The 13,292-nt window shown below is 39.3% G+C and overlaps 1 protein-coding gene across 5 annotated transcripts in view; it reads left to right on the top strand.

The window, feature by feature from the left end:
* Positions 1-13,292, top strand: part of LOC126164718 (tight junction protein ZO-1) — a 736,986-nt gene that overhangs the window by 688,395 nt on the left and 35,299 nt on the right. For 4 of the 5 annotated variants that reach the window (XM_049920263.1, XM_049920266.1, XM_049920267.1 and 1 more), the window contains one exon: positions 10,467-10,660. The exons of the other annotated variant lie outside the window; for it this stretch is intronic. In XM_049920263.1, the coding sequence (XP_049776220.1) occupies positions 10,467-10,660 (194 nt within the window). The remainder of the gene's footprint in view (positions 1-10,466; positions 10,661-13,292) is intronic. 5 annotated transcript variants of the gene reach the window in all.

Raw genomic sequence — 13,292 nt, forward strand, 5'->3', positions numbered from 1 at the left:
TCAACACCAACATTCGACTGTTGATGACTGGAAACATGCTGCCTGGTTGGACAAGTCTCATTTCAAATTGTATCCAGTGGATGGACGTGTACGGGTATGGAGATAGCCTTATGAATCCATGGACTCTGTATGTCAGCAGGGAACTGTTCAAGCTGGTGGAGGCTCTGTAATGGTATGGGGCATGTTCAATTGGAGTCTAGATATGACTCTGACAGGTGACACGTATACACGTATGTAAGCATCCTGTCTGATCACCTGCATCTATTCATGTCCATTGTGCATTCTGACGGACTGGGCAATTCCAGCAGGACAGTGCGGCACCCTACACATCCAGAATTGCTACAGTGTGGTTCCAGGAACACTCTTCTGAATTTAAATACTTCCACTCACTACCAAACTCCCCAGACATGAACATTATTGAGCATATCTCAGATGCATTGTAACATGCTGTTCAGAAGAGGTCTCCACCCTATCATATTCTTATGGATTTATGGACAGCTCTGCAGAATTCATAGTGTTAATTCTCTCCAGCACTACTTCAGACATTAGTTGAGTCTATGCCATGTTGTATTGCGACACTTCTGCATGCTCGTGAGAGCCCTACACGATATTAGGCAGGTGTACCAGTTTCTTTGGCTATTCAGTGTAGTATGCCACTCACTGTTGTTGTTATGACCCATTTCACAGTACGTATTTCGAAAATTAGGTTTGTGATGGTTGTTATATAACCAGGGTACACTAGGGTAAGCATTCTTAGGACCCTCCCACAATTTTTTTCATTCTAAACTATGGTATATTCAGTAAATTCAGAAACTTTTAATTGCAAATCAAACAGTGGCATTTTTTAAGAAATCTGACCTTTGTAATCCTGCCAGATGCTATTGTGATCATAGATAACCCAACAAGCCACTCTTGGTCCATTACAGTTCTCAAACAGTTCTTAATTCTTGCAAGAATGCTGAATGACCGCTGTGTTTGCACAGCAGTAACAAAGTGCAGGAAAATCCATAAGGCTACTATTATATTTGGAAATATGTTATTAAAATTGCAATTATGAAGAGCATTGAGAAGGTACAAAGGAGGAACTGGCTCAGACTCAAAATTAGCTTCAAGGGTCTTTTTTTAACTGCAAAATATCTTCTTTCAGATCTCCACTGTACAAAGGTGCCATGTTTTCTTTGCACTCTGATATTGTAGAATAGTCTGTGCTTATGTAGTTCTGTAGAAAACGAAATGTGCTCACGTTGTTTGTGGCAGCACACCTTATAATTAAGTCTCCTACAACTGTATCTACAATCACATCAAAAAATTTTAGTTTAAACTGTTCTCATCCTTTCGTCTTTCCCTCTCCTTCCCTCTTTCCTGATGAAGCAACCGTGGGTTGCGAAAGTTTGAATCTTGTGTGTGTGTGTTTGTGTCTGTATCAACATACCAACGCTTTTGTTTGGTAAGTTACATCATCTTTGTTTTTATATATCCATTTTGAATCTTCAGAACAATTCTGAAAAAGTGACTACATCTGTGTAATTATTCATAGAATGGATACCACAAAGATGGAGTGAATGAGCACTGCAAGGATTTTTTTTAACATAAGTGCTTGAGCTCTCTAAGATACCACACATATAGCTTTCATTATCGTTACCCTGCCCACTACAGTATGAAACCTGTAAGCTATAACATTTCAGCTGTTAGCAAATCATTTTAGCATCTGCCTAACCAGTATTTTTGGCACAGTTAACAATTCTGTATTGATTTTCTTCATTGATGGCAATATAGTCCATTAGAAAGACATTTTGCTCTGTTTGAGCTTCATTGTAAGTTGCATCCACAATAACAGTAAAGTATTCGTTACATTTTTGTCTTTGTTAAAGTAGTTTCGCAAATGAAGTCCGAGCTCATAGAATGAAGGCTTTCACAACTGGATGACATAGCTGCTGCTAAACTTTTCGGGATGTGAGGTCGTGGTCCAAGAAACTCTTCTGACCCTGACGTTTCATCCAGGACTGCACTGGACATCCTCAGAGGCACTCCTTCACTGAGTCTTGCTGACTGACTGGTCGGACATCCAACAAGAGCGACATAAATAATGTAGGAAAGCTGGCATCATCAAAGTAACACATGATGAGCAGAGAGAATCCTTGTCAGCGATAAAACTTAACTATCGATTGTCGTCTTGTCAAAGATAAAACTGTCGCAATTCTGCAGAGCTACTGTCCATATGTCGCTAACTCCAGGCAGCTTGGGTGCATTGGATTTATGATTATACAGAAAGAGCAGTACTCTGAGAAAGGATACATTATACAGGATGAGAAATGGATTCTGTTGACCGTAAGTTACTGAAACTGCATTTATTCCTTGCTAGTAAGGTTCAGATAGATGTGTGGAATAAAATAGATTACCTTACATTTACATCTATGGAAGCTGTGACGGAAATGAGTACTAGTAGACATAAGAAAAAGTTCGGAAAGTTACAAACTAATCTAAAAACTACAAGCAATAGGGTGATGTCTGATACTGTTATAAACAAGTCATAGAGAGTGTTATACCAGGATGAGATTTCCGTCCTTTCAAAAGGAGGAAACTACACTATAACACCTATGAGATACCAGTTGAGGATATTATTGCGAATGTAAAAGTAGGTATATGAAATGTCCCCAAGGAAACTGCAAATGCAGTTTGAATTGAAACCACCAGGGTCTTATGCCACAGTAAACCTTTGGAAAGTAATTTAACGAAAGGTGAGAGGAAGGCTCTCAGAGATTTAAATGCAAATAAAGAGATAGTAGTTCTTCCTGCTGATAACGGGAATGCTACTGTTGCTATAAATACAGAGGATTATCAAAGCAAAATTTTGAACCTTTTAATGTCCAGACAGTATAAGAAACTTATGAAGGACCCTACGGCCAGCATACTGAGGAAAACAAATAATCTAAGTAAGTCCCCTGCCTCTATTCAAAAAGAAGATAAAAGAGCTTTGTTGAAGAGTGAAGCTCTATGTCCTAGACTGTATGGTGTAACCAAAATTCATAAAATAGATTTTCCTTTAAGACCCATAGTTAGTGCCATCAATTCTCACATGCACCGAAATAGCAAGCTATCTGGCAGCTCGTTTACAACCATATATCGGGAAAACTGACTCATATATAAAAGACTCTCATCATTTTATTGAGAAACTAGCAGGGCTAATTCTGGCTCCTGAAGATATTCTTCTAAGTTTCGACATAGTGTCCTTGTTCGCTATGATTCCAGTTAACAAAGTTATGATTTTTATAACAGATATTTTTCCAGGAGATTTGACTGCTCTTTGTAGAGCAAATAAACAATGTTTTCAGCCTTCAGTTGCAAGGTAGACATTGCCTTACTTTGAGTCAGTTCCAGTGGGACGATGAATTTTATAAGCAACTTGATGGTGTAGCATTGGGTAACCCATTACATCCTGCTGTTGCTAATTTCTGTATGGAGAAATTTGAACAATCGGCTCTGGACAAAGCAAATGAGGAATCATCTCACTGGTACCGGTTTGAAGATGACACATTTGTGGTTTGATCCTATGGTAGAAAGGCTTTGGATGAATTCTTTGATCATCTAAAAAAAATTAATCCAAAAATCCAGTTCACTATGTAAATGCAAAATGATAACAGAATAACTTTCTTGGATGATTTAGTTATGAGACAGTCTGATAGAAGTTTGGAACATGAAGTTTTTCAGAAATTAATATGTACAGTCAGATATTTGCATAAAAACTCCGGTCACCCTCCACAACAAAAGAGAGGCGTCATTAAAAGTTTTGTCAATAGAGGCGAACAGATATGCACTTCGGAACAGCTGCACACTGAAATAAAATATCTGAAGCAGGCTTCTGAGAAAAATGGCTGTTCAGGGAAAGAGGTAAAGAGAATTTTGCGACCAAGGAACAGAAGACCGAAGGACAAGGAAGAACCACAACATTGGGAAAAATACAGTTTCTCACCCTATTTTCAAAAAAGTATTAAACCAGATCAGTAAGATTTTACAGAAACATGACATCAGACTGGTGTTTAGATCAACAAACAAAATAAGTAGAGTACTCCGATCTGTGAAGGATAAATACCCTCCTGTTTCGACATGTGGTGTATACAAAATTCCGTGTATGTGTGTAAAGTTTATATTGTGACTACTGAGAGGAGAGTAAATACATGGCTAAAAGAGCACAAAAGTCTTTGCCGACTAGGAAAAATAGAGAAATCAGCTGTAGCAGAGCATGCTGTTCAGACAGAAAACCACAAAGACAAGTTTTCTGAAACACAAACTTTATCTACAGTGTCAAGTTACTATCCACAACTATGTAGAGAAGCCTTTGAAATTTATAAGCATCAGGATAATTTTAATAGGAAAGAGGAGGTAATGAAACTTAGTGACATATGGACAGTGATGATGATGATGAGTCCCATACTTCTTTACAGAGCGTAGGGGAGCGATGCGGGAGACCCGTGCCGCCTTACTAGGCAAGGTCCTAGTGGAGGTAGTTTGCCATTGCCTTTCTCTGACCGTAATGGGAATGAATGATGATGATGAGGACAACACAACAACACCCAGTCATCTCGAGGCAGGAAAAATCCCTGACCCCGCCGGGAATCGCAACCGGGACCCCGCGCTCGGGAAGTGAGAACGCTACCACGAGACCACGAGCTGCGGACTATATATGGACAGTAGCTGTGCAGAATTGCTAGACAGTTTTATCTTTGACAAGAGGACAATCGATCAAGTTTCATCTCTGACAAGGATTGTCTCTGCTCATCACATGTTACTTTGACCACGCCCCCGTTCCTACAGTATTTATGTCACTCTTGGATGTCCGACCGGGTCAGTCAGCAAGACTCAATGGAAGAGCATCTCTGAGTATGTCCAGCACAGTCCTGGACGAAACATTAGGAACAGAAGACCCCACATCCCGAAAGGTTTATCAGGAGCAAAGTTCGAGCTATTTCAGTAATTCGTTCAGAACATCATGTGATAGATAATGAACTGTGCGTTTTCCTCCTTGTTACAATACTTCAATTTATCTTAAATACTCTTTCATCACTGTATCACATCTCCAAAAACTCTTAAGACATCCAAAGAATTGCCACTTCAGTGTTCTCCAACTGGGTCACTATCACTTCTCAAAGCTAAACCTCTTTCTGGGAGAAAAACGATAACTTCAAATTACACAATGCAATAATTCAGTCCAGTACTGTTCTTCTCTTACAGTGCTTTGCTCTAAAAGAATTTCTACAGCTTTATGACTATTTAGTGCATTTTCTAATTTGCGCCATTCTAAGTGCAACATTTTGTGATCATCGCTGCTTTTATATTAACTCACTTTTTGTTTTAACTTTTTCCAACCTCCTGCTAATCCCCAGCCAACCCTGCATTGTGAAAACTGTTGGCAAGCAAAGTAGTACAATGGTTTTTTTTCCACTGTTTCAAACAAGTCAGCTGCTTTTTGATATTTCCCCATACTTTTAGATGCAGTCATACACGTGAGAAAGGAAAGACTGATTACTTTTTTGGCCCAGTAGCAGTGTTTTCAGTGTTCACTCAGGTCCTTGCATAACAGCTTCTTCAGCCTGTAAACTGCAGAAGTCTTTTTTTTCTTGTCAGAGACCAATATCAAAATCTGAAAGCTTCTCTTTCCTTGTTGATCCAGCTGTTAAAACATATTCTGTTTCTGGAGTGGTTTTGCCGCTGTCATTCACTTGCTCTAATACTATTACTTTCACTTTTCTGTGCACTTCTCCTGAACGACAGCTCATTCCTAAGTCTCCACACCACAATAACCATAATCAGTTATAAGTCCATCTGTCTAACTGACGATGTACATTGTCTCTGAAAATCCCGACTTCGCCGACATTGGCAGTTTAGTGAGCACATAGAGTAACAGTGTCTGTCCCTTTTTTGCAGCTTTATCTTTTACCACCTTACGCTTTCATTTTTCATAAATTGATAAAGCACTGTAACACTTTTTTCCACCCACAACATTTGTTTCCATTGTAACAAAACTCTCAAAAATTGTTTGATGCATGACCACAAAATATTGGAGAGCATGCAGCAGGCTCTTCAGCTCCACTGACATTCATAACTAGTGACAAGCCACAATAAAAACTAAATGCAACAAAACAAAGCTCCACATGTCCACACTCTCACGAGTTCAGTGAATTCAGTTCTGTAATCTCGGCTTGTCAAAGCTCGCTGCTTTCTATTGCTAGGCTCTGCGGTAGCTCACAGTAGACGCTGACCGATAGTACCTCGGCTGGCCAGCAGCCTTCTCGATTAAACAAAAGTGAAAGCATAACCCATTTTAAAATGATTCAAACATAAACATTTTGTCTAAATTATTGTCTGACTGCTCTAAAAGGTGAAGATCATTTTGAAATGATGAAAATAAGAAAGTATCAAATATAAAAATTGAAGATGTCAATTAATTAAACTTTTATGTATTTAACACAAAATTTGTTTTAAGATGCTTAATTATTTGACTAATGAATGTGCTTTAAATGCTTATATTATTATCATATGAAAATTGTGAAGGAAAGTTTTAAACTTGCCATAATGAGCGCTCCAGCTCAGTCTGTATGCGAAAGCAGTATTTGACAAGCAACGTGGAGTTTAAAATTCATACGTGCATACTCGTACATATTATGTAACATACATTTTTAATATGGCTATGAATAAAATTCTTGTTAAATTGTCCTGACTTTGATTAAAATAGTTATATCTCCATTAAAATTAATTGCCAATTGATGGAAATTAAAATAATGTTTATAAATATTATAACATTTGCATGTATGCGAAAATAATATTTTTTTGCTCTACAGTGTCTGATGTAGTTGGTTGTGCCTTACAGGCCAAATTGTTTTATTTTGTATTAACGAAATCACTATTTATGTACTGTATATATGTTTTTTTACAACAATCCTGCAGGTTCAGTGAGTGCCTCCAGTGCTCAGGCCTTTTGTTCAGAACCATAAGTGCAGATTTTAAAACTTGTGTTTGACTCCTATTTAGTTAGGCACCAGAGGCCATCCCCTGGGTATTTTTCCCCTCTAATGCCAGCCCTGTATATAACTGAAAATCGAAGCTATCTTCAGATCTGTGATAGCGTCATTTGTCAACTTCAGTCTTTTGCTTTTCAGAATCATATAATTCTCATTTTTTTCACCTTCGTCATATTTTTTAGCATTGTATGTATTCACTTGCGTACATTTTGAGCAGCATTCTAGTTTTGTCATTCCACTCATTCCTCTGCCAGTTCTTTTATTCTACTGTAATTTGTAATTTGCCCAGTTACTTTAAGCAACCAGCCGCTGACACCTCCATATTAAATTATTAAGTATTTGCCTGTTTCTACATTAGTGCATCCCATTTAATCTGTTCCACGTGCTTTTATTTACGGGGGTATTCCCAAAAGTAAGGTGTCCTATTTTTTTACAAGTACATTGACCTGTTTATTTCTACAATGGTTTACATCAGTTTACAGCTTGAACATTTAGCTATTTTGTGATATAATCACCATTTCTGTCGATGCATTTTTGTAGACGCTGTGGCAGTTTTTGAATGCCCATGTCATACCAGCTCACCGTCATGCTGTTCAGAGAGTTATGAACTCTTCTTTCACCTCGTTGTTGGAGCTGAATCACTGGAACCACAATTAACGCTGACAGGTACTGTGAGACTCTGAAAAAATTCAAACGAGCAATTCAGAACCGGAGAAGAGGAACGTTGAGCAAGGGCGTAAACATTCTCCATAACAACGCTCACCCACACATTGCTTGGCAAACCGTTGCTCTCTTGCAACAGTTTCAGTGGAACATAATCACCCGCCCACCCTATAGTCCTGACTTGGCGCCCAGTGACTATCACCTGTCCCCTAGGTTAAAAGAACTTTTGGCCGGAAAGCGATTCAGCTCCAACAACTAGCTGAAAGAAGATGTTCATAACTTTCTGAACAGCATGGCAGCGAGCTGGTATGACATGCGCATGCAAAAACTGCCACAGCATCTACAAAGGTGCATCGTTAGAAATGGTGATTGTGTCAAAAAATAGCTAAATGTTCAAGCTGTGAACTGATGTAAACCATTGTAGAAATAAACAGGTCTATGTACTTATAAAAAAATAGGAGACACTTCAGCTCTTTGATCTGGAGTAGCTTATATGTCATTCTGCATTGTTCCAACAAATTATTTGTCACTTTTTTTGCAACTCCAAGTGGATAGACCCAGTTTTAAAGGCTACAATAGAAATCCAGTGCTATGTTTTGCATGTTGCCTGTCAAGAATTGTGCACATGAGTGTGATAATTTTATCAGTTCAGTATCATTTAATATTTTCACATACAAGTCAAGCAACTAGTTTCAGATAACTGAATGTTGCTACTCACCATATAGTGGAGATGATGAGTCGCAGATAGGCACAACAAAAAGACTTTCACTTCGGCCAATGGCCTCCGTCAACAACACACACACACACACACACACACACACACACACACACACACACACAAATGTACTTGTGTAATTCAGGAGAAGCTTGTGTTGGTGGAAAGGATCCATATGGCACAGGCTGTGAAGCAATCACTTAAATGAAGGATATCATGTTTGGCAGTGTGTTTAGCAACAGGGTGGTCCACTTGTTTCTTGGCCACAGTTTGTTTGTGGCCATTCATGCGGACATACAGCTTGTTGTTTGTTATGCCTATATAGAATGCAGCATAGTGGTTGCAGCTTAGCTTGTAGACCATATGATTGGTTTCCAGGTAGTCCTGTCTTTGATGGGATATATGATGTTAGTGTGTGGACTGGAGTAAGTGGTGTTGGGAGGATGTATGGGACAGGCCTTGCATCTAGGTCTATTACAGGGGTATGAGCTGTGAGGTAAGGGATGGGGAACAAGGGTCGTGTAAGGATGGACGAGTATATCGTGTAGGTTTGGTGGACAATGGAATACCACTGTGGGAGGGGTGGGAAGGATAAGGGGCAGGACATTTCTCATTTCAGAGCACGACAAGAGGTAATCGAAACCCTGGCTCAGAATGTAATTCAATTGCTCCAGTCCTGGGTGGGGCTGAGTTATGAGGGGAATGTTCCTGTGTGGCCATATGGTGGGACTTTGGGAGGTGGTGGGAGACTGGAAATATAAGGCACAGGAGATTTGTTTTTGTGTAGGTTGGGAGGATAATAGTCACTGTCCTCACCCGTGCAGCCCCCTCCCTGCTCCCATTCCAGCACTGCACAGCCGTCATTTCACCACCACACCCAGTCTTTTTTATTTCTCTCCTTTTCCTGTACTTCCCTCCCTCCCTCCCGTCCCATCTTTCCCCTGCCCTCTGCATAACCTGCAGCAGTTCACTGTCTGCCACCCTCACCACACTATCCCTCCCCCTCCCTGCCCCAGGCTCCTCTTTACCCCCACCCAGTCGCCACTCCCATTGTGCACTGGTGCTGCTGCTCACAGTGTGGTTTCAGTTGCCTGAGACTGCAGTTGTCAGTTGTGTGTGTGTGTGTGTGTGTGTGTGTGTGTGTGTGTGTGTGTCTGTTGTTGCGAAGGTCATTGGCCGAAAGCTTTGAGTGTGAAAGCCTTTTTGTTGTGCCTATATGCGATTCAGCCTGTCAGCCATACGGTGAGTAGCAACTTTCCTTCTTGTAATATTGTACATTCCATCCTGGATTTTCCATTGTTTGAAATAACTGAATGTGATATATAAACATGGTTTACATCTTTTGTTGCCATTTTACTGGGATTACATTACTTCTTATATATTCATTTGCAGTTCCTGTCTAGACTGCATGTAAGCTGATTCCAGTACACATTCCATAAGTCGGACATTGCCATATAGTCTAAAACAAAATGGTGACCTTGCGTATTGTGATTCCAAAACAGTGTTTATATTATCTCTGTTATTTCAGCAATATAATATTAGGAATGTAATGCAAAAGAAGCATTTAATGTTTAAAATACCCCAAATTGTTCATAATTTTGCATTAGGAAATGCTGTAGTATTACACAGTTTCTACACTGACTTCATTTGTGGGTGGTACTAAATAAGAAGTAAGAATCTCAGCCTAATTAATTGGGACATATTGGAATCTACATCTAAGTACTGTTATTTTGTTGTTTTCTGTATTAACATTAATCTGTAGAATACCTACAGGTAATTTCAATATCATGCAATGGTGTGTGGTCTGGATGTATTGCACTGTCCTTATTCCAATACTGTTCGACCGGTCTGTCTGACATAAGAGCCAATTTTCCATTACTATCCCTGCTTTTTCATTTTATGCAACTTTGTGATGCCTGTAATGAGTGAATGTGCTTATAGTCACACGATCTTTTTGAATCGAGAGTATTTGACTTTGCATTCTCGGTTCTAAAAGGCAACTAATCTTTACTCCCAGCAATTAATGTGTGTACGTGTGCATCCAATACTAACACTGCTATTTGTGTACGTAGGGGTGAGGGGGGTGGCGAGGTGGTGGCCACAGCGAGGGGGGTGTTCTCTCACGAGGGGGGCACCCTGCACAGCCCCGAGACAGGTGTCGCTATTGTGATACCGCCCGGGGCCCTCCCTTGCGGGGCAAACCAAGAAATTTACTTCAAGGTCTGCAGGGACAATTCCGTGTTGCCTCCCTTAGATGTGGATAAAGGTAAGGCTTCTTGTGTGACTTTCTCTATTCTTTACTGTGACAAGTAGTCTCCTTTTGTTATCTTTCCCTTTACCTCATCCTACTAATATTGTAAAGTAGCTGAAACTTCTGATGCTACTGACAACTGCTAGAGGTGCACTAACATGCTGTTTTTAACATCTGCAGCAAATTTCACATTTAACAGTTGTATGAAAATTATAAGCAACACATTTATTCCCAAAGTTCTGGTGCTAACTATTCTGTGGCACAAGTCATATAGTAAATATGGAAGCTGTACATACCCTCTCATATTGTTACATCTGACACCAATATGAAGCATAAAGAGGATGAATATATGCAGCCAATGAACCCACTCTGTCCTAATGAAAGCTGAGTTTACTAACTGAATCTGCCATGTACACAGTCTTGAAAAGGAAAAAAATGCAGACAAATGTGACAAATGATAGATTGAGTCATTGATCACTAAAAAAGAGCGGAAATATTAACTAAACCAGAGGAACAGAAACATATACTTTGATGATGAATGAAGCACTAGTGTCTAATATCTTAAAGTGCATTGTTGAAGAGTAAAAATTGATGACAGGGTACATCTGATTTCAGCTGTTGGAGAGGGTAGTTGTAATGGATCAATTAAATACAAACCTTCCATCTGTTTTCCTAATTCTTCAGACTGTGTTTATATCCTCAATTTAAGTATCTCTCCAGTTTTTAGTCAATGTCAATATTTTATATCTGTAGTCCACTGCTTACAAGACCAGTCTAACGCCTCCCCTCAGTTCAGTACTCGGCTATGTCTCGTTATCTATCCTGTCCTTCTCAGTGTCATTCTTCACCCCTTAAATCTTTTGCACACACACACAAAAAGCTTTATTTTCAGTGCTGCAGAAGTCCTTTACTTTTGTCTTTGTTGATGATTGGTGCTTTAACATAATTATGTCTAAATGCTATAAAATGGTTAGCTAAAACAATTCATTGATGATGTTCACTGCAGGTGCTGGCAAAATAATGAAACAAAGGTATCTTACATATTAGTTACAGGAAATAGGATAAATTGCTTTTCTCCACACAGAGCAGGCACTGATATGCAGATAGGCACATTTAAAAGTAGATCATTAGGTGTTATTCAGCTATTGGACAGATGAAGAAACATAAAAACAATATTATGAAAAAGATAGATTACTACTCCATAAAAACAAAATGAATGTTACACATTGACCTTTTGCCCAAAGCTTTCAAATAATAATAATTGTAAAACACACACACACACCTCAAGCATACGTGACCCCCTCTCTCCGGCCACCGCAGCATTCTGGCTGCAGTGGCAGGAGTTGGTAGTTACGTGTTGAGATGTGCTTGCTTGTATGAATGTGTGTGTGTGTGTGTGTGTGTGTGTGTGTGTTTTCTTTTCTTTTCTGAAGAAGATTTTGGCTGAAAGCTCAATGTGTAACAATATTTTTTTTCTACCTTCTGCATCTCAGCACATTTTCTTTACGGTGAGTAGCAGTCTATCCAGTTCATAGTATTGTTGATATTCCAACTTGGACTTTCCATTGTTTGATTGTGAAACACACACACGCGCACACACACACACACACACACACACACACACACAAAACTCATAAACTTATACACATGTGGACACTGTCATCCCCTAAGTGCCCGGAGACAACAATGACCATGTGAATTGTGTGCAAAGGAATGTGTTTGTACATTTCTTCATATGACAAAGGATTTTGTCCAATAGCTGAATAATAGGTATGCATAAAGTGTATTTGTTTGTGTGAATGTGTTTGTGCTTTCCTTTCTTTTCTGAAAAAAGCTTTGGCCAAAAGTTCAGTGTGTAACAGTCTTTTAGTTGTACCTGTCTGCAGCTCAACCTGCAATCTTTATGTGATTACCAATCTATCATTTTTATAATATTGTTTGTTTGCTTCTTCATTAGTCAAAGGATTTGGTCCAGTAGCTGAATAATATCCAACAATCTACTTTTAAATTTGCCTGTCTGCGCTCACTCAGTGTCTTTTGTGTGGGGAACAACAATCCATTCTAATCCATATTGCTATTGTTGTACCATCCCAAATTTTCCATTGTTTGATTTACATGCTATGTGCAGTGGGTTAAATTTTATTATTTTTTTTATTTTTTTATTTTTATTTTTCTTAAATCATCCCGGCAACCCTTCCCAACACCTGCTGTACGCAGTACACAAGCAATTGTTAATTTATTTTTAAATCCAACATGAAGCAGATAAATTGTTTATCTGACCATGATGCCAGCAGTAAAGCACGTCATATCAATCAGCAAAGCAGTGGTTCACAGAACTGTAAATGCTGACTCAGTTACATTATTGACTGGGTATATGCACACACACACACACACACACACACACACACACATGCACATGTGGACACTGCCATCTCCACTGTCATCCCTTAAGTGCCCCGAGACAACAGTGACCATGTGTCATGCAAAGGACAAACTAGATAGGTTGAGGAGGGTGAAAGGTGGTGGGGAATGGGAACTGGCAGTTGGCAAGAAGGCAGCTAGGAGGATGAGGTATTCAGACAGTTATACTTTGCGTGTATCCAATAGAAACTGTCAGAGATGAGTTGAAAGGAGCCTCTTGTAGCTG

Source organism: Schistocerca cancellata, chromosome 1, assembly GCF_023864275.1.
Source record: "Schistocerca cancellata isolate TAMUIC-IGC-003103 chromosome 1, iqSchCanc2.1, whole genome shotgun sequence".
NCBI classification, from domain to species: domain Eukaryota; kingdom Metazoa; phylum Arthropoda; class Insecta; order Orthoptera; family Acrididae; genus Schistocerca; species Schistocerca cancellata.